Source organism: Gallus gallus, chromosome 1, assembly GCF_016699485.2.
Source record: "Gallus gallus isolate bGalGal1 chromosome 1, bGalGal1.mat.broiler.GRCg7b, whole genome shotgun sequence".
Classification (NCBI taxonomy): domain Eukaryota; kingdom Metazoa; phylum Chordata; class Aves; order Galliformes; family Phasianidae; genus Gallus; species Gallus gallus.
The window spans coordinates 53,651,001-53,673,442 of record NC_052532.1 but is presented as its reverse complement, the minus strand read 5'-3'; the positions used below and the strand labels follow the sequence as shown (position 1 = coordinate 53,673,442).

The window sequence follows — 22,442 nt, the reverse complement described above, 5'->3', positions numbered from 1 at the left end:
CGTGCTTTATCCCAGGGCTAGGCAGACTGCGGCTGTCGCTCGGCCCGCAGCGAGCACGGCTCAGGGAGCGGCGGTTACGAAACCCGCGAGGGAGGGCTGTGGGGAGCGGGAGCTGGCGGCGGGCTGCCTCCTCACTGCTCGGCGCCTCAGCCCTGCCAGGGGCCGGGGACGAGAGACGGGGCTCCGGGCCGCTCGGAAAGGGGAGTTCCAACCTTCTAAACACACACTGCGTTGCGAACAACGAGCAGACGGCCTCGCCGTGCCCGCGTACTTGGCAGTTTTGTAATCGCCCCGGGGGGGGGAGGGGGGTGGCTGCGTAGGCCTTATATAAGCGTCCCGTCGGTTGGGACGGGGGATGCGGCGCCGCCTGGATCGGTACTCCGGCTCGGCGCCGCCAGACCCGCAGCGAGACGTGAGGGGTGGGACAGAGGCAAGGGTGAAAGCAGGGGACCCCCGAGGGGAGCAGCGCGGCACCGCCGCGCATGCGCACCGCCTTCAGCGGGAGCGCGCGGGGCGCGATACATAACAGTCAGCGGGCACGCGCCCGGAGAGGAGAGCACCTCCCCAAGGCGCCTCGCGGCCCCGCGCCCCGCCGCCCCCTCGCGCCGCCCAGGTTGGGCGGGAATCCCGCCGCGCTGCGCCACCTCCCGCCGCGGCCGGCAGCGAACACACTTCAGAAACGTGAGGGCCGGCGGTCACGTGGGGGCGGAGGCGGCCAATCGGCGGCGAGGGGCGGGGCGGGGCGCCCGGCGGAGCCCCGGCGCAGTCACAGGGCGAGCGGCGAGGTGGCGGCCGTCGGCGGCGCGGCACGAGGAGAGCGCGCGGCTGCTCCCCGTCCCCGAGCCGTCCCCTCCCGCCGAGCCGCGGGGCCCCGCGGGGTGATGCGTCCCCGTCGGGTGGCCGCCTCCGCCGGGTCCTAGAGCCATCGCGCCGCTCTGCCCCCCGCTCCGCGCGGGGCGGCGGCCGCCCCCTGCTCGCCCGGGCGCCGGGCCATGAGCACGGCATGGGGGTGAACGCCGTGCACTGGTTCCGCAAGGGGCTGCGGCTCCACGACAACCCGGCGCTGCGGGAGTGCATCCGGGGCGCCGACACCGTGCGCTGCGTCTACATCCTGGACCCCTGGTTCGCCGGCTCCTCCAACGTGGGCATCAACCGCTGGCGGTGAGTGGGGACCGGCCCCGGGCGGGGAGCGCCGGGCGGCCGTGCCGGGAGACGGCGCGGGTTGGCCCCGCGTTGCGCGGCGCCGCGCGGGGCGAGGGACGCTCCGTGAGCGCCATATAAGGAGCGGGTAACGGGGCTGCCCCCGTGGGGCGCTCCCGGCATCGCTCGGCGGCTGCAGCCCCGCGCGCGGGCGGTGACCGCGGGGCCGGGCGCCACCCGTCCCGTCGGGAGCGCGGCGCGGGGCTGAGCGCTGCCCCGTACCGAGCGGGAGCGGCGTGACGGCCGTGCGCCACGTCATGAGCCGGGGACGGACCTGGGGTGGTCCGGTGCTCGGTTCCGCTTGGTTCTCCTCGAGGATGGTTTCTTTCGGACCCCGTGACTTCTGTCGCTTTGGATTCGACTTGTGGTCCTGTCTCTGGTTTTTAGGGGATAGAAATACTAAGGTTTCTGACGCTAACCTTTCCTGGATGGACACTTCACTTCCACTGACAACAATAAGGCTCATAGCATTCAATAATAACTGTAGTTATCATTTATTCCATATCCGAGGTCCATTACGTGTTTCTCTCACAGTGGCTTTTTATTTTGTTTGTTTGCTTTGAAGGGAATAACTCCTTTTGCATAATGAGCCCTAAAGCTCAGCAGTGCTGATCTATATGGACAAAGTATGGTCGGTGCTTAAGTTTTAAAAGAATCCAGGCAATGGGAACAGGCCTGAGTGCTAAGGAAATCACATGTCTTAGGAATACTTCATAGGTTTCTGATGTGTTTTGCAACTGAAATACTACATAACGCCAGGCCATTGCGTTGTGTTCTCTGAGCCATGAATGGTTGGCAGGTATGAACTTGGATTCCAGCAAAAGGAAGCTCATGTCTGTAGTGCTACAGCCCTGGCTCTTCAATGGCCATTGAAGATGAACTTCAGCTAGTACAGTCCTTGAGTACATTGGTGTAAAATACTTTATCTGCTTTGACTATGGTGTTTACTTTAGCACAGTTCTTGATGCTCTAAAGGACGGTCCCTACACTGCATTTTGCTTTTGAAGGAAGTTATCTTTTTCAGTTGATGGTTCGAGGCTTTGTTTTTCTTTGGTTTGGGTTTTCCGGAAGAGGGAGATTTTTCTATTTTTTCTTCTTTTTTGGAGAGGAGCCCTCCCCACCACCACTCCTTTCCCTGTAACAACAGAGGCCTACAGAAGGAGGGTGAGTTCTGACTCTGCTATCCCAAGCACTTCAGACAGCCTCCTGGGACTTGTATACCTCAGGGCATGTGCTGTACATCACTTTGACTAGAAGATCTCCCTACCTTCATAGCCCAGTTTTGTAAGCCCATTTTTTCCCCCCAAGTTTGAAGAAATGCATCAATTTTTGTAGAGTAGGTGATTGACAGAGCCTTGTTTGTTAGAATGAGCTCCGTAAAATCATATTTAAATGAACACTTAGTAGTTTGGAATGGGTCCATTTTAGGTTCCAGTGGTTTTAATGAGCTATTTTTAACTGATGGTAATGCACACTCTCATAGCATGCATACCCAAGACTTATGATGCAGTTTTTTGGCTTGCCAGTCTCCTTCAGCACTTGTAACTGATAACCAAACACCTTATCTCCTTGGTCACTGGATGACCGTTAGCAAGATACTTGCTTGCATGTCTGTGCAGTAGGGTGTTGCATTAGTCAAAAATGCATATTGTTTGAGATTAGAAGCAGAAACCCTTCAGCATTTGGAAAATGAGTCAGATTTAATCTTTTGCTGTAGATTTACCCTGATCTTTCCTTGGTTTGGGTAGGTTTACACCAAGAGTTTGTTATGCTGAGTTTATGGTTCCAGTGACCTGAGCAAAACTCTTGTCTATTGGAGGTTGAAGTATGACTAACAGTGAACGTGAGGAAAATGGTGTAAAAACACCAGAAAAACAGGAGGTTTATCTTCTTGTTGGAAACAGTATTGTTACTCTGCAGGCTGGTGAATAAAAACGAACAGTTACGGTTCGTTTTGCAAATGTGTTTTAAATCTTGCAACCTTGAATACATGGGTATTTCTGATGAACTTTTCTCTTTAAACAGTCATGTAACACTCATGAACTAATATTTTTGTGTAACTGCACTATTGAGCAAGCCTAATTACCAAGCAGTCACATGGCCTTACTGACCTCCTTTCTCCTGGCATGCAGCCTACCTGTTCTAAAATCATGAATGCTATGTAACAGACACGAGGGCCTTCATCAGCTTGTTTCATTTTTCTGGTTCTCTTCAGTTTCTTATTATTGTTCATTCTCCTGGGCTGTTAAATAAATCATGACAGTGTACTTCCATTGAGACATGCTTTTCCTGTGTAATGAGTTCTCCTGTGTTGTTCACAGATAAAGGCTTGCACGAGAGTGGTTACCCAGTACGAGGAAGAAGGCAATGGAGAAATGCTAGGGGTAAACGCCAAATAGAAAACTGCTCAGACTTTGATAACTGCCCTAAAACTTCTGGCACCAGACATAGTGTGCATCTAATTGTGCCTACAGAACAGGCAAAGAGTGGAACTTACATACTCAAACAAGTAACCATTACCTACTTAAGAAAAAATGTGCTGGCATGTTCTCACAGACTTTTCCGTATTAAGGAGAGTGGAATCTTGTGTGAGCGACATGATTTAGGGGAGGGTTTCTTTAGCCCTAGTTTTGTACAGAATGGCCCTTGATCAAAATATGACAAAAGAAATGCAAACATTCCGTTAGTTGCTGGATAAGGGTTTACTCTGGCTAATTATTTACTTGTTTTAGTTTGGTTCTTTTGAGTCTGCGTGTATGTTTTTGATATGGTAGTTGATTTTACAAGATGGATAATGTAATCTTGCCAATCCTTGAACTTCCCTTTTTAATCATTCCTGGAGATGATAACTTTCTTTTTATGAATAAGAAATAAGGTGTTCCATATATCTAGTAGGCTTCTGTGGGAATATCGATGCATTCAGCATCTTGCTAGGTTTGTTGCTGTTGTGCCAGGTAGTCCTGTTGATTTAGGAGGAGGAAGAGGTGTGATCTTTTTTTTTTTTTGATGCTCATACCTGGAAGCGTATTAAAAACTAAAGACCAAAGCAAACCTTTAATTTCCAGGACATTCACTGCAATTCGTGGGAATTGAAGATTGCTTTGAAAATTTAAAACTTGAGCATCTTTTTGAAGCATCGATTCACTTTTGCTGTTCTTGACGTCTGGTTTGAGAATACGCCTATAGTTTCAGGTCATGAAGGAAGTGGTTTGCCCTCTGGATGCTCCCTGACAGTTTCAGCAGGTACACAAAAACTAACTCCCTTTCCCACACCGGGCACTTCACCGTATTTAACAAATAATAATACACAGTTTTTGCCTATCTGAATTAAAGACAGAGTGCAGTTTAATACCGAAATCATTCAAAATGATTTTATTGGCAGTTTTTTTCCTACCACCCTCACATAGAATTAACAGGCTTGATTCAGTGAATGTCCCTCTGTTATCATGGTCTAATGCTTAAGATTGAAATCTCTTTGACTTATGAAGTACTGAACATCAAGCCAGTCATCTGAAGTATATACATAGATGACAAGACTTGTGGTCCTTCAGATACGAAGCTAGACATGCATCCGCCTTGGGAGAAATGTTAGTTTATATATATTCAGTAGATATCTTGGGGTTCCTTTTATGTGAGCCCATCTCAGCTGCTATAGCTCATGTGTATGAGGTCCTCGGGTGAAGCTGGGTTTTCGTACTGTGTTGCAGACATACCTGTCGTGCCATTCAACGGGTTGCATCAGTACCCATTCAGTGCGTAACCTGCAGAACTTTTGTTCAGCCAGCCCTCTAAATTGAGGGTGATTAATCTGTAAATGTCTAAGTCTGTTATTTAGGAGTAGTAACTTGCTTTTAGAGGTCACTCGCTCAGGTTAGAGTGTTGCGGTACATCCTGTTAGATTGGGGAAACCTTCTGCCTCCTATCCATAAGTTGCCCGCCTGCCCTCTTTCCCAGAAGGGTACACCTACCCTAAAAATGCCCACAGTGCAGTGATTCCCTCTGTAGTTTACAATGTTATACGATCCAGTCCTGTAATTTGCAAAGTACGTCACTGAGCCGTGCTGACGTATGTCCTCGCAGCTTTAATCCCGCACTGCTGATGAAAGGCCCGGTTCCACCCTCTCGTGATACTGCCCTCTGGTGAATCAGGTTAGCTCATTGGTCTGTCGAGGACAGCTTAATGTCTGGTTTTGGTAGGATTAGATTGTGCCACGACAAGCTGGTGGTGGTGGTAGCCATGGAGAGGCAGGAGTGGGTGGGTGGGACAGGTGCCCTCCTTCCGTGGCTCAGTTGCGGATGGAGATGACCGTGTAGCTGTAGCCTGTGACGTCTGTGCGTGGTAACCACTGGGTGGTTTTCGGGAGGTGATTATTGGCTTCTTCTGTGGTTTCTCCATTTGTTGACACCCTTTGAAGTTTTATTGTTGAAAATAAGTACTGGCTTTCTTACTGTGTGAGGAGAAAGGCCCAAATTATTTCTTATCATGCTGTCAGAAGGTGAGAAATAACTCAGCTGGCTGAGAAATTACCCTATGCTTGCCTGTTTCTCGTGGTGAATAGCTTTGTATCACCAGATTCTGTAACGTAACTGTTATTAAAGCAGGAGACAAGTCTGTGCTGGTTGCTCTGGGGAGAGCGGGTGGTACTGCAAACCAAATCTTACATAAAGTGCTCAATACGTTGTTTTTCTGGTTGGTGGTTTTAGGCCAGAACAATTCCAGTCAGCCTTTATACAATGTGCTTGGTGGCTGCCAGAAGGATCTTGCAGGAATCTGATTCCTCAAGTAAAGCAGTTTTGGAGACCCGGTTTTATACCGTGGATTTGCTGGTTTAAGGGCTGCAAGAGAAGGTCCGGGTAAATTATTCTTGATACGTAAGAGGAGCGCATGGACTTTGTGACTGAGATCAAGGCAGATGTGCTCTAAAAACAGGTCGATAGGGTTCCTTGTCTTCTTTGGGACTAGAATATTTTTTCCTGTCTTATTGTACTGAAGTATCAATAAACTGCATTCTTTACTTGATTGGGGGAGGTAATCCGTCTGTAGCCTGTGCTGCTATGTCCTCTGGTCATGGAAAGGAGAGGGTGACAAACCCTACACAAATGCTATCTATGCAGACAGCTTTTTTATGCAATCAAGAATGCAGATCTGTTTTTAACTGATCAACATGTGTCAGTATCAATGAATTCTGCGTCGCTTCTTGAAAATGAATGTATATTTTGTCCTTCTCTTTAATTTACATGTAAGAAAGTGTATTTCCCTCCACCTTGTGAAAAATGTCTCAAATGCTACAAATAGCAGATACTCTTGAAACATATTTCATTATGCGAATATTGCAGGAGAGCTGTTCGCGTTGTGCCACCTGAACTGTTTCATTTATGACAGCTAATCTACAGAATGAAAGCCTTATTTTCAAGGAAAGTGGCTCTCTTCCATACCCACTCAGTTCCTGGCAGGCTTTCAGGTCAGTTATATAACGAGAGATAGGAGGAAGGTCAAGCTGCTGGTGAAGTCAGCCGTTTTTTTCAGTGTAGAAGTGGCACTGAGGTCTGTAATGTATTAATCTGTATACTGAAAGAAACCCTTCACTTCAGGGCTTCTTGTGATTCTAGTGTTCCCATAGCAAAATCAAAAGGCAAAAGTCAGTTTAAGCCTGGATTGGTTGTGTAAGCCATGCGGAGTTTGTGGCTTTGTGTTTTATAGGCTTAGTATGTTGCAGATTTGATAGCAGTTCCTGTGGTTACATCTGGAGAGGACTTGATTAGCGTGGTATGAACCTGTAGGGTATTTTGGTGGAATACACTTCAAGTTTTCACAACTTTAAATGTGGAGCATGGTTAGTTCATGTGCTTCCATGTACTTGTGGCTTTCAGGTTCTTTGCAATCTAGGACAACGGGTGAACTATAATTGCAATGTTCTTCTGACCCCAAAGCCTCCATATATTTTTCAGGTCACCTTTAAGCAGTTGCTTCCACTACTTTAGAGTTTAATGTGCATGTGCCTATTGCTTTTCACAGGGATAAAGGTATAGTCAAGGATAGTGCAGAAAGGACCAGGGAAAATAGGTCAATATTGCAGAGTTCTGTTTTGAGTGTGTACATGGAGACAACTGCAGCAAAAGTCTGTGTATACTTTTGGAGCAGTCCGGAGCACACTAATTGCTAATGCTTTAAACAAAATGGTCACTTTATAAGTGTTGTTGGAGACAGTGCTGAGCTGCAGTCGACATAACTTACAAAAATATGCATTTTGTTTCCTGAATTGTGGGCTGAGATCTTTTTTTCTTTTTAATTTGCATTAGTGTTCGAAAGGACTGAATGTCTACATTGACTGTCTTGAGTAGGAAATAGGGATTTCATAGTATGGCTTCAGAAAGCAGTTCGGGTATCAAAACTGCCTGTCATAATTTCTTGAAAAGTGCTAACACAACAGATTTGTTGCTGTGGGATGGAACTTGTTCAAAGTACCAAAGAGGGAAGGGACTTTGTCAGTTGAACATTGATCTGGATAGTAACTATTCCCGCAGATCTAATTTCTGAAGTGACGAGCGTGTCATGTTTGCACCTGAGCCTTTGAGTTCTGCACTGCTTCTTCCTGTAACTGAAGTGAGGGCCTGCTTTGAAAACTTCCATTGCCTTCATGTTCCTTGATTTGCTCTCCTGCTCAGTCACGTACATCTTGCGGTGTGAATTTGTATGCTTCTGACTGTTGCATGGCCACGAAAAGGGAAAGCTGCAAAGTTCTTGTGCTGTGGGTTTGATTCCTCCCAGGATACAAAGTGCTGTCCTTTACAAATGAAAACCAGAAATGTTGGGTGGGTGGAAAAAAAAAATTGGAAGCTCAAACACGGAAGCTGTAAAGCATGAATGTGGATTGTTATTGATTCTTTGCTAACAGAGAGGAAATACCTATGACATGAGCTGCTTAGAAACAACTCTTGTTATGAATACTTGGATTTTTCTGTTATCTTTTTCATCATGCTTGCACTTGAAAAGTTTGCTTAGTAACTATGTTGGTTGTAACCTGCTGTATTTTATAGCTTGTGGAGCTAGGTGCTATGTCAAGGTAACATCATACAGCTTGGGTTCTGTAAGTGTGCAAGTGCTAGAAGGAACTCCTGACCATGTGATGTCTCTTTCCCAAGCGTGGAACCTATGGTCTGGGAAAGGTGTCGATTCTTTTTCCAGTAAAGAGCCTATGCATGCCAGCAGTTGCAGAACTTTTTTATCTTAATGCAGATACCAATGATGTGCTTACCTTGTAGAATCGTAGAATGGCCTGGGTTGGAAAGGACCACAATGATCATTGAGTTTTAACCCCTCTGCTTATGTGTAGGTAAAGGATAAACTACTGAGTGTCTTGTGTTGAAATAGCAGGCCTGAGGAGGGCTACCAGTGGTGAGAAGTAGTACTGGTTTTATGTAAAATGAGCGAGCAAGTTGATTTGCAAGGAGGTTGCACAATTATTACAGCAAATCCAAGAAAGCTCTGAAATTAGCTCCAGATTGCCCTTAGCTGCAATTATGAGAAGGGCAGAAGAGGGATCAAAAGAAAAGAAGTGAGGGGGCAGCCATTATCAGAAAAAAACAAGTACATTGATAGGTAACTCTTTCATGTAGGCTGCTTCATGCCTTGCATAGTGTGTCAGTCACAGTTCTGCTATGTGCTGCGCCACCATGACAAGTTTATCTGAGTTTTGCAACGTCTGCAGTTCTGAAGTACAGGAGGAATGTTCAAAGAACTGTGGGACTCCAACTCATAGAGCAGCTGACCTTAAAAATAGCTTATATTTGTTCTCCAGTACGTGGGATGAATTGAAGAATGGAGAAAAATCTTTGCGGTGTTCTATTGTGAGTTTCCTCTGAGCTGAAGGTTTGATTTTTTTTGCTAATAAATCCCATGGTATCAAGGGATCTTTTTTCTTTCCCTCTTCTCACATTTCACGTTTTTAGAAATAAACAAATGACATTTTCTAGGGGCATATTTATGTCTAGTTGGGTTTCAGCGACTGTGTCTTAAAACTGTCTTAAATATACAAAGAGATAACGCAGCTTTTAGCAGAGATGGATGGCTATTGTTTTCCTTATTGCTCTCGTGGGAGAGGCATGACCATAAATTGGAAACTTGAGATGTGCTTTTAAAATAAAATATTCTAAAGAAGAATTTTTGTTGTCCAAGTTTCAAAGGGGTCTTTGGATGGAGGTGAGAGGTTGTATTTTGGGTTTGTTTCTCATGAATACTTGTTGGGTGACATTCATGAAATCTCCACCATACTTTTTTTAACTGCCAGCTCTGAGACTTGTTAGTTTGCCAAAGAAATGTTCTTCAGTTCTGCATGTACTGACAGACTTACCAGAGTTCTGTGTTTCTTCTATAGGAGACAGCGCAACAGACCTTGCAGTTTTGGCACTGGAGGTCAGGCTTTCAAACTGAGCAGCATTACTAGTGATCGGATGCTGCTCTTGCAGCAACAACCTTTCTGTTTCTTCAATCATTTTACATTTTTATCTTCTGGTACATCCTTCTTCCAGAATCCTATCTTTGCAGATGCTCTGGCTGCTGTTGTACTGCTCATCCTGTGTGCTGGTAAAGTAAATAAGTATTTATATATTATTTCTTTGTTCTGCTTGAGGAGAGTGATATTTGCAGGAGTACAATCATTACGTATGATTTGTTCCAAAAATGAAGGTTTGGAGAAAAATTCAAGAACTTTTCCACTTGCAGTGCTGTTGTCATCAATTACGGTTTTCTTCCTTCTGAACTTGAAATGTTTAAGACGACTTAAGGTAAAGTAGCCTTTGGAGGGATGTGGTGCATGTGCATTGTTTTCCTGCATTTGAGTGTGAGCTATGCGTGTCAGAACCTTTCTACTAACTGAGGTTTTAATTAGGATGTGCTGTATGGTAATATGTAGCTTGCCTTTTGTTGGACTGTGGTGACTTCCCCTTCAAAGTGATATTTTTTTGTGCTTACCTCATAAATTTTAACTTGAGTGTAAGCTTTTGACCCTGGGGTTGTGTAGATTGATCCAAAATACCTATGCACAAGTCAGTTTGATTGAAATGTGAGTCTCTGTGGGCTTAGATGATAAGAAAAAGATGATCTTTATTTTCTCCACGAGGTTAGGACACAGCTCAATGAAGTACCTGTAATCTTTTTTTCCTCTGTTGTAAGGATAGTGCCCATCCATGGCAACAGCAAGCAGGGAGTTAAGCCTTTGTCAGCGTTACTTCCTGGGCTTGGTTGTATCCTTGTGTGTTCCTACTGCACCCTTCCTGCAGGGTTAAATAAGGTTTGGAAATGCGTTAGCTTTACCTGTCATTCACAGAAGTTCTTTGTCCGTTGTGCAGATTTAAGATGATGTTTAATCACAGCTCTAGATGGGGTTTGTTAGCTTCTGAGCAGCCTGTCTGTATAGAAAGACTGCTGCCAGACACTGGCGCTGCCTTGGAACACGTAGTTCACAAGTAGCCGTTTGTTTTGACAGCTTCCCTTTCTATTTTTTGTCAGCTCCCACTTTTGCATATTGGCTCGGTGCTTTTTGAGTATTAGATTTCGTTTAACCTTTTGGTGGCAGCGCTTCTAAATACAACGTAGGAACAGAACCGATCAGCTTCTGGTAATCGCTCGCAGCTTTTATCTGTCTTTGTTAGGAATAAAGTTCAACTACAAGTTATAAATCCTCTCGCAACCCTTTGGAAGTGAACTAGAATTACAGCTCCTACTATAGCAGTTATATGTAACTAGAAAAGTAGGTCATTGTGGCAGGGAGTAGTCCAAACAGCCAACTGGTTGCTGCAGCAACGACCTACTTTAAGAAACTATTTTTGTTGATTCATATTGAAATGTTCTTCTTACAAACGGCATAAGGAAATGATCAGGTTATGAGCAATGCAGTAATGAAAGCTGCAGAGTTTGGAGGCTGCTTCTTGTTTCTTTCTCCCCTCCTTATCTTTTCCCTTGACCTTGAAGTGTGGGGATTAAAGCAAATAAGGTTCATTTTTCCTTCAGTTTGACCTCCAGTAGAGAAGGAAAATCTCCTCTTGTGTGAGACTCTGCATAGCAATAATACTCATCAATGGTGATTAAGCAAGTTTTTAGTTCAGAGGCCACAGATGTTCCCCTATCGTTTTCATCTATGGAAACAGCTTTAAAGCAAAATATACATATATACACATGTGGTTTCTTAAGAGATGCATCTCCATCCTGGAATGCCAGCAGTTTGCTTTATATTCCACTTGGTTTTTAAGCACTTCACTGAAAGTTATCCACTTTTGGGAAGGTGGGCTTGGAGCATCCCGTCCTGTGCCTCCCATTTGTGTGTTTATGTTGGCAGTGCTCCCTTCTGCATCTACTGTGGTGCTGTTAATTCTGAACCTGGCACAAGCAAGCTGGGAAAAAAACATAGTGTGGAGGATGTTGTTTTCCAGCTGCCTGCCGTTAGCTTTCTACAGTCAAGAAGTCAAGAATCTATGATAGTGTTGTTCTTTGGCAATTCATTTGCTTCTTCTGAAAGCAATGGGTAGACATCTAAAATAGAAAAAACACAGTTCTTATAAAGACTGCATTTTTCATAAAGTAATTCATCTGAACCATCTTTACTTCTTGAGAGATGATTGAATATTGCTTGTTAGTGATGTAGTACAGTTAAGTGGACCACTGCAATAACTCCATTTAGATAAATTACATTCAGTTTCTTCAAGTAAAGTATTACATATTGGTCCTTGACCTTGGTGCTGGTCCTGACCTTTGCTGAACTGCTGCTGCTGTGGCAGATGAGGATAGTGTGTTTATGTAGATGTTTATCTAGATGTTACTCGATTTTTTTATTATTTCACCTATTATCCCATGAGCTGCATTTTGGTTTCGTATACCAGCGCTTACATTGCTGAGCTCAGTGCATCTTTTTTTATCAGTTTCGGACTTTGATATGAAAGGCCCCTGCGGAGTGAAGGGAACCATTGCCTGCTCATGCGAGGAGAGAGCTGGGGACACAAAGGAGTATTTCTGGATTTGTGCAGCTTTATAAATAAAGCTGTTTTGGGGGGTTTTTGATGTTTCTTAAAAACATAGATTCTTCCTAACTATGTGTGTTTTTTTTTTTCCCCCATAGGAATGTAAGAAGATTTTTGTTCATTTACCTTGCATTCAGATGCAAAAGACTAATTTCAGTTTTTAACATCCCATTCAGAAGCTTTTGGCCTTACTGGTTCATTAGAGTAGCAATGGGAAGTGAAGATGATGCTGAATGGCTGACCAGCGCAAGGCCAGCAATAGATGAAATTCAGTTGCTTTTAATGAAGAACTTAAGATATTTTCTATCTTCAAAGCATTCTGCTAATTCTTTTGTATGCTAGCTGACTTCATCTCTATCCTTAATCTATTGAATTGATATAATAGATCGTTATGATATGAGCTAACAGTGACTTGTGATTTATACTGATTTATACTGTAGTTGGGAAATATATTTATTTCCCAAACATACATATACAGTAATTCCCAAAATAAATTTATTTTTACTCACTGCTTCTTCTTTTTTTGGTAAAGTTTGTAAAATCTTATTAGCAATAATTGTAACAAAGCTTACTTCAATGTAAGGAAAGTTTTAAAAAGAGGGACAGTATGGGACTTGGCCTGCTGTGCCTTGCTGGAGCTCCAGGCTCTCTTATTCTTTTGAAATGAGCCTTAGCTGTTATTTTCTCATGGACAGCATGGATTCTGGAGAGTAATGTGACTGAACTACTTTATTCAGCGACAGGAATAAAAATCAGGCCAGCTCTGGTTTAATTACATGAAGCCTTATGAGCAGCTCATTTAAATAAGGTTATGTGGGTACATGAGGATAGGGAGCTGTAAGTTTATTTAAATGTGAACATGGCTGTACTGTCAAGTAGCTACATTTTATAATTTGCTCTTAGGTCCTATTTCCCTAGCTGTCTACACTGCAGATGCAGTTGCTTGCTCCTGACTTTTCTTCTCTGGATCCAAGTAGTTTCATTTTGGAAAGAGTCAGGATAAGGAGTTAAGTCATGAGGACTTCAGCAGATTGGAATTATAGAGCTGGAGAAAAGAAAACTTGGAACACTTACATTAGAGTGGAAGACTGTGGAGAAGAGACTTGAACTGTGAGCCTGTTAGTCTCTTATCACCAGAAAGCTGGCCTTTGTAACAAGTAATTTGAGTTGTTTGTTGCTTGTTAAATGGGAATGAGTCTGGATGAGTAATAGGTGTTCTCTAAGTGTGGAGCTCAGATCCAGATCTTTACAAAGATTAGATATGCTATTTACTGTGAAGTAGGGATCACAGAATAAGAGCCAAATATAGGTGGCTTTTGGGGAGGTTACGCATGTCTCTTGAATTAGGACACCTTTTGATAGGACATCTCTTGTGTACTCCCTTCAGGTAGTGCTACCCTTGAAAAGGTAGCTCACTTGCAAAGAAATTAATGAGAATAGCATGGAAGGAAGTAGATCTATGTCTTAGTGTAAGCTAGATTAGATTCAAATTATTTTGTTTTTTTTTTAATAGAATGGCATTGCATATTGTAGTTGTAGTTCTACCTGACTCCATATGTGAGATCATAGAATGACCTGGGTTGAAAAGGACCACAATGATCATCGAATCACCAGATCAGGCTGCCCAGAGCCACATCCAGCCTGGCCTTGAATGCCTCCAGGGATGGGGCATCCACAGCCTCCTTGGGCAACCTGTTCCAGTGCATCACCACTCTGAGTGAAAAACTCCCTCCTAATATCTAACCTAAACCTACCCTGTCTCAGTTTAAAACCATTCCCCCTTGTCCTGTCACTGTCCACCCTCATAAACAGTCATTCTCCCTCCTGTTTACATGCTCCCTTCAAATATTGGAATGCCACAATGAGGTCTCCCCGGAGCCTTCTCTTCTCCAAGCTAAAGAAGCCCAGTTCCCTCAACCTTTCCTCATAGGAGAGGTGCTGCAGCCCTCTGATCATCTTAGTGACTCTCCTCTGGACCTGTTCCAAGAGCTCTGCATCTTTCTTGTACTGGAGGCCCCAGGCCTGAACGCAGTACTCCAGGTGGGGCTTCACAAGAGTGAGTAGAGGGGCACAGTCACCTCCCTCTCCCTGCTGGCCACTCCTCTTTTAACGCAGACCAGAACACAGTTGACCTTCTGGGCTGCAGGCGCGCACTGCTGGTTCATGTCCAGCATGATGAGATGGTCTTTGCTGCCTAGCTTCCAGAAGATTCACTGAAAAGGACTCAACTTGAACATGTGTGGAGATTAACCACTACAAAGCAATGCTTATTGTTTGAAACTCCTTCTTTCAACATTTTTTGGAGAGTTCGATTTGTTGTTGTATTGATTGCTTTTCTTTAAGAGCTTATTTCACAGCAGTTATGCATACCACAGCTCTACTTGGGCTTGGGTGCATCTTGTCTCCTTCATCCATCACAGCTTTGCTTTGGCTTATAGATAATAGCAGTTGTCAGTGCCAGAAGAAAAAAGGCCTGCGATGCACTTCTTGGTTTGTGCATGGATCAGCTCATACAAGGTTATGAAAGGTGCTGAAGTCCTGAGTTGCACTGTGAAGGAGACATTCTTTCTCTGCTGTCTGTAGAGCAAACCTGCAGGAGATTAGTTAGCTCCACGGCCAGCTCTCTTCTGTACCCACTGTTGAATAAAGTCAGCTTTTTCCTGCTCTTGTGTATAAGCTCCCTAGTGAAGGTATTACTGTATACCTTTTGGGGAAATTAAGTCGTATGCTGTATTCACTGAAACAACGTAATATAATAAGGTATGCCTCTATGTGACCTTGATTTGGTAACAGGAAAATACTGCTATGGCAAGCTGCCAGAGGATGCTGTGGAGTGTACATAACAATTAAATCCTGTCTGAGCTTAATCTTCTTATGGTTTCATAAGAATATACTGCTTGCGCTGTCGAAGATGAGTTGGTTGGTGATAAACAGGAAAATGTACTGATAAAATATTAAATATATCAAATTTGAGGTACTTCTCAGTGTTTTACACACAGTTGCGGTATTAGATGAAATCTTGTAGAAGCTAATCTGAGAAGTGTGTTTACTTAAGTGATACTGGAATTTCATAATGACCCAACTGAACATAGGGCAAAACAGAAGATATGTATGAAAGGCCAAATCTCTCTCTTTCCATGCATAAAGGTACGTGTTGCACGGTCTGTTAATGCAATCAGCTCCTAATGCTGCAAACTGTACTCATTCAAATATAAAGGTGTGGTTGATGCTGTGCAGTGTGTAATATTTTTTAGTGAATCTCATTCCTTATGAAAGACAAAGCAGTATCCGATAGAAAAGCTGAAGAAAAAATTGGATAGGAAAATAAAGCCAGCAGCCACCAGACTGCATAACGTAATTCTAAGAGACGAAGGCTGGGTGGTGATTGAATATCCACAGTGCTGTGAATCTCTTGTATGACACTGCTTTTCTTTGTTGGAGAGATGGAAATTAAGAACTTGGCCTGAGGACTAGTGGTTAGAGAGGAGACATTCAGAAATACTGGTTCAACAGTATTTTGGATGGGTTGCTGGAATTTGTGCAGTCATAGGTAAAATATTTAGTGACTGAGGAATGAAACAAGTTTTGGTTCATGTCAGTCCCTTCCTGCTCCCCGGCTTCAGCAGAGGGCAGAACACTTGGTTCAGATGAAGAAACATGGTTGATGCTCTTACCTGCTAAAATAATCTGTTCATCCTTTTTGTGCCTTCTTAATGCAGTTAGGTTGTGCACTTCTTGTATTTACTCAAAGTGAAAAAGAAAGTGCTTTCTCACTTTGACTGTTAGATTGAGAGGACAAAGTTGTTTCAGATTGCAGACTTAGGAACGTGACCTGTTACTATAGGGACTGATTTAAATAGCTCCTAATTTCCACACTTCGGGGGAAAAGTGTAATAGAGTTCAAGCCTAGTAACTGTTACTACAGTGCCCGTGTTAGGAAACTTTGCTACAGGAGTTGTGAGTATACTGAAGAGAGATTGCTTTTTAATGAGATTAGAGGGTTTCATGCTTGTTCCAGTTCACAGACTAATTTTGAAGTATGTTAAGCTGCAGAGAGAACACATTTTTGATGATTTTGGTGAGAGAACTCGGGTTTGCTGTGGCTGTGCTAGAGTGCTGCTCCCAGTTCTGTTTAGATGCCTGCAATTGAGGAAAATGCCTGCATCTTGCTGTTCTGCATTGTACCCGTGCATGGAGTTGGTTCTTCAGAGCCATGCTCACTTGTAGTCGAGTGCTACCATTCAAAGTGGAACCTTGGAAAGGTAGTTCTGTAACTCTTCTTTCCAGATCCCATAATAATGCACTGTAGCGGTGTGTTGAGTGCTGAGAATTACTGTTTTAGCGTTTTTTTTCTTAATATGGGGGAGTTGCATGTTGTAGATATTTTATTACTCCTCCCCTGACATACGTGCATATGTTATTGATGTTACGTTGATTTGTTGGGGTGTGCATTGTAACGCTATGCCAATATTAGGGAAAGTGATAGGCTTAGAGGTTGTCCCAGGAGCTAGTATGGCTGTCAGCTTCCTTTCACGTAAGTGCATGTTAGATGAAAGCAGGAATCCTGGAATGTAGAACTTGAAACTCAAAGTAATTTGTGCCCAGGTATATCTAAGACTAGATGTTAGCATGCCTTTAACCAGACTTCTATACACATGAAAAAATGGGTACTTAGCTTATGACGAGTTGTTGATTCAACTACAAATTTCTTGGTAGTGGTTATGTCTAGAAATGAGCCTTCTTAAGTCATTGCTTCTAATTGAGCAAGGAAAATCATAGAATCGTAGAATGGCCTGGGTTGAAAAGGACCACAATGATTACCTAGTGTCAACCCCCCTGCTATGTGCAGGGTCACCAACCACCAGACCAGGCTGCTCAGAGCCACATCCAGCCTGGCCTTGAATGCCTCCAGGGATGGGGCATCCACAGCCTCCTTGGGCAACCTGTTCCAGTGCGTCACCACCCTCTGTGTGAAAAACTTCCTCCTAATATCTAACCTAAACCTTCCCTGTCTCAGTTTAAAACCATTCCCCCTTGTCCTGTCACTGTCAACCCATGTAAACAGTCATTCTCCCTCCTGTTTACATGCTCCCTTCAAATATTGGAATGCCACAATGAGGTCTCCTCAGAGCCTTCTCCAAGCTAAACAAGCCCGGTTCCCTCAACCTTTCCTCATAGGAGAGGTGTTCCGGCCTCTGTAAAAAAAATAAATAAATCTGTAAAAAGGATTTTTTTTTTAAATTGTTCTAATTTTAATGAGAAAATGCCCTCTAGATACAGTATTGCATAAATATGGTTGGTGAAAACAAAATAGATTAGTTTCATCTTTTGCAGCACATCGTGTTAAACACATCCGGACCAGATGAAAGGTTCAGATAGGCTTAATAAATTGCGAGTTCATTCTGAATAATCATTTGCTGTAAACTGAACCCCTGTTCTCCAATTCAAAAGCAGTGTTCTTTTGCACTGTTGTTACTACAAATACCACAGGGTCGCTAGGGCTTAATTTGGTCTATATCTCTGAACAGTGTGTTCTCAATGACAGTTGTGCAGCCTAAGCTGGAACTTGGTTGGTTTGCTTCTGTTTTTGTTTGGGTGAGAGGGGATAGCAGAGTAATTTCTTCCGTATATCCCCCTCAGCTCCCTTCTCTCTTCCTCCATGTATTTGACCACTCCAGTCTAGACCATTGGTTTTTTACATACGTGAAAGTTTATGGAGTTAGAAAGAGAGATATTAGAGATATTAGAGAAGATTTGGAAAACCAACAAAATAGAGATTAAATGGTATTAAGGGCAAGTTTAGGGACCTTGGATGTGAATTGAAGGCTGGGTCAGCGCATGTAATCTTCTTGAATAGGATTTTGTGTCAGGTCCAGACTAAAGTTGTACGCTGTGGTCAGTTAGGAAGAAAATGGTTTGAGAAAATAGGGGGAAGTGAGATGTAGATTGGAAAAAAACAACTTCCAGAGACCAATTTTTGCATTGAAATAGCTGTGAGCGTTTTGTCAGTTTCCTTTAATACCTTTTCCCTATATTCTGTGATTTGAAGGTTAAAATCAAACAAAAATAAATCTCTCGTATCATTCCAAAGCCATCTGGGACACTATAGTTCATGTTTACAGTGGTTTGTGAAGAATTTGTGAACGTGTATGTTCCTGGGAAGCGTGATTGAGGAAGACTGAAATGGACAAGATTCATGATAAGGACTGTAATTCCAAGTTTCAAACAGAAATAACAACAGCAACAACAGAAAAGCACTCTGTACTTTCTAGAGTAGGCCTGGAAGTGACTTTGACCTACAGACTTAGGGCCCACATTCTCTTTAAATAGAAGCGTATGCGATTCTACTCTAGAATCTAATATTAAAATGACTTCCTATACAGAAGTTTCTTTTTAGATACAGCATATCTTACTTCATTGTCTAACTGCCTCGGTGGGTTTTTTGTTGTTTTTTTTTTAGATCAAAATTTAGCAAAGTGAGAGAATTGGGCATCATTTTTTGTTCCTGTTATTAAACACATAACATAGTTGTCAGTAAAGAAGCTGCTGTGCTGTTGTACACCTGCTTCCTCTGCCACTTGCTTTCTGTTACCCTTTTAGGTCAAGTGAGCCATACATTTCTGGCAGTTCCTGGTCACGTGCATACTTTTTTTTTCATACATTATCTCCAACTTTTTAAGGAAAAAATGTTAGTCATCACTTAACATTTTCAAAAGATTTTACAATAGGTAAGAGGGGAAAGAAAGAAATCTTGTTGCACAGTTTCAGTAGGTTTACAACTGTCATTTATGTTACATCCCTCTTAGAATCTATAGCATTTTAATTGCAGTGGGTTATTTTTTGTAATTCATTCTGTGAAGTTTCGGTAGTCCTGTTTGCTGGGTACCTGGTCCTGGTACCACACAGGGCACCTGCAACTCAGCGGGCATCTCCACATAATTGCACCTGTGCTGCCACATCCCCAGAGCCTCTCTGGTGGTGTTGTCCATGGGTTGGTTTCTGGCTGTTGTGCCACCTAGATGTAGTGGTGCCATGGCAGGTCCTCATAGGAATGGTGGCCTCCAGCAGGAGAGTCTCTCCTTTGCCTCTCAGGGTATCACTTTTGGATCATGGTGGGGAATCCAATGACACGTGCGTGCACAAAACTTAGCAGCTGCCCTGGTCAGCATGTGATTTGCTGCACAGTAACATCATCGTGGTAGAGGGTTTGAACAGCTCCTCATTAAAACCTTACTTTCCCCACAGAGATATTGTGGGGAAAACGCTATGCTGGTGAGGAGTATGGGAGAAGGATGCTCATGTGAATATCCCCGTCATCTCGAGGCTGGTGGCCACCAGCCTTAGTTTTCTTGTCAATTTTTTTTGTCTCCCCCCAAAAGATCTTCACCTTTAGTTATTGAATCTGCTAATAATTCTTTGGTGTGCAGATCTGTCTAACATCCTTTGTGTAACTGCCCCTTCCACCTGAAGACTTGCTGATGTGCAGAACCCCATTCTCTCCCCTTTTTTTCTTGTTTCCTGATTTGCTCGTTACAAATTCAAGGGAGGGTATAGCTGGTTTGTGACATTCCTCCTTAGAAAGAGAGCTATTTTTATAAGTGAAGGCTAAAGGCGTAGTTGTGACCATCTAGTCCCCTGACATGCTGTTTTTAGTAACAGTTCAGGCCCCTATGTTGTAAGAGGCACTTGGATTAAGTTTCATTGCTGTATGCCAATAGCTGATTGTCTCCTTTTTTTGCAGTGTGCTATTTTTTTCCCCCTTCAGGGGTGACAAGACACTTCTAGATTCAGTTAAGATTTGAGTATGTTTTAATGTGTTCCGGAACTGAATAGCATTGAGGTGAAAACTTGAATGAGAGCTCAGTTTGATTTTTTTCAATTACGTGCTGCTTAATAAGAGCTATTGAACTACTGTAAGCTAAGTTTAATTAGGATGTGGACATGCATGCATGCATCATCAAAATATGCACGAAATATGGAAGATCTGATAACAGTTGGGCTGTTCCTCTAGATCCCTGTTTCTACTGAAGAGTTGTTTGGTCTACCTCAGAAAGCAAACATTTCTTTACTTTTCTTTGCAGGTTTCTGCTTCAGTGTCTTGAGGATCTTGATGCCAATCTACGGAAACTGAATTCACGTTTGTTTGTTATTCGTGGACAGCCAGCAGATGTTTTCCCCAGGCTTTTTAAGGTAAATGCTAGAAATGCGTACAACTAAAATACAGGTTTCCTTTTACCCTACAGTTAGTTTCTGTCCATGAATATGACTGTCAAACTGGTTTCACCTGGAAGTATTTGCTGTACTAGTATCCTTAAGTGCAAGTTGCTTTCAATGCAAATGCTTAATACACTTTTGCAGTTTCAGAGCTTTTTAATATTTGGATTTCCCTCCCTCTCTACTGTGCTTATCATCAACTGACTCGAGTTCCTTTCAGACTATACAGTTTTAATTCTTTTTTCTCTCCAGAAATAGGACTAATTTCTCATGTTTTGCTATGTATAGGTCCTATACTAAGTTTTCCTTTCTGGGTTCCCTCTGAAATAATGCCTACACGAATTCCGAGATTCAAAGTCTGTCCTGTAAAAGCAGTGCTTGATTTAGACTAAATCTCTGGTGTGCTTTTTAGCCATAAGAAGTGGTTCACTACGTTTTTCACTGGTGATAGGCTTGATCAAAATGCAGGGTTAGCTCTCTTGTTTCTACACACTTGGCTGAATATTCTTCTGAAGTAGCTTATGCCTAAGTTACAGTTGTTCTTGATGAAAATGGTGAAGTTGAACTTAAAATTGAAATTTCTCAACATTAATTTTGTCACATTCCTGTTCTTTACAGGGTATTTAATGGTATCAAACTCCTTTGATCATAAATTACTATTAAAAAGCAATTTTTTTGCAGGAAAGAGTCTTACTGAGAAATCAAAACTTGAGAAATGGCTACTGATAATAATTTCTTACCTGGATAATAGTGTATTTAAAGTAATACTATAGTAGGATAGTGGAAATGAATTGTAGAATCATAGAATGGTTTCGATTGGAGAGGACCCTTAAGATCACCTAGTTCCAACCCTCGTGCTATAGGCAGGAACACCCCTCTAGACCAGGTTGCTCAAAGCCCCATCCAGCCTGGCCCTGAATGCTTCTAGGGAGGGGGCATCCATGCTGGGCAGCCTGTTCCGGTGTCACACCACCGTCACAGTAAAGAATTTCTTCCTGGTATCTAGTCTAAATGTACCTCTTCCAGTTTAAAGCCATGTCCTCTTGTCCTGTTGCTACATGCCCTTATTAAAAAGTTCCTCCCCAGCTTTTCTGTGGGTCCACTTCAGGTACTGGAAGGCTGCTATTGGGTCTCCTTGGAGCCTTCTCCAGGCTGCTCAATATGCTTTGCCTATTGATTTTAAAAGGTTTTCTGGAATGACTGGATTGAGGTGACTGAGATAAGCAAGACTGGAAAAAATATCCTTTTCTGGAAAGACTATCTTCTCAAGAGATTTAATTCTCAAATCTTCAGCACTAAGCTAGACAAATAAGAGACAATTTTTTCTCTTGAGCCTGTTAGTCTTTTGGCTCGAGTCTCTCGAACATGTATGTATCTTATACAGTTACTCTCATAGCCTATTTTGCCAGAGCAGATCTCTACACATCAGGTACTTGCCCTGCAGTGGTTGATGTAGAACCTTGAATCAAGCTTTTCAGATTGTTTCAGATTGTTCTCATTAAATGTCTAATAAGGGTGAGCAACAATCCTGACCATGAAGAGCACATCTGGTTTTTTTGTTTGACAGGTGATAACTTCAAGCCAATAATGGTAGGAGGTAGTGGAACTTCTGCAAACTCTTGTGTCAGAAACCTTATCTAAGATGCCTGGGGGTGAATATTTCATGGCTGTTTTTTTTTAATAGGGTTCTCCTTTTCACAGATTGAAGGATAATGTTTTCAAAAGACAGAGCACTGATGTATTTTAATTGTTAAAAAGGACTCTAGGATTATTGGTAGAGCTAGAGAGAGATACTTGTTTGTGTTCTTCTTTCCTGCTCACTTTCAATCCCTCAGAACAGCTTTGCTTCCCTTAAGACTTAATTCAGTGTCAGCCATTCTCAACAGTACTAGCTAGTATTGCTACTGAAAGCAGCAGTAAGTTGTCATCTTCTGGAGCAGTGCGCAGAGACAGAGTATTTTTATCAGCAAACTTTTCAGATCTTTGCAAAACTTTATTTTTTTTAAGTCAAGAAA

At 43.0% G+C, this 22,442-nt stretch overlaps 1 protein-coding gene across 5 annotated transcripts in view; it reads left to right on the top strand.

The window, feature by feature from the left end:
• The first annotated feature begins 762 nt into the window (after window positions 1-762).
• CRY1 (cryptochrome circadian regulator 1) overlaps window positions 763-22,442 on the top strand; it is a 35,092-nt gene continuing 13,412 nt past the window's right edge. For 2 of the 5 annotated variants that reach the window (XM_040698727.2, NM_204245.2), the window contains exons 1-2: window positions 763-1,161; window positions 20,295-20,403. In XM_040698727.2, coding sequence (XP_040554661.1) covers window positions 1,004-1,161; window positions 20,295-20,403 — 267 coding nt within the window. In that variant the 5' untranslated portion in view covers window positions 763-1,003. Of the gene's footprint in view, window positions 9,790-20,294; window positions 20,404-22,442 lie in introns of all 5 variants that reach the window. The other 3 variants (XM_046941176.1, XM_046941222.1, XM_040698702.2) reach the window with 3 other exon arrangements.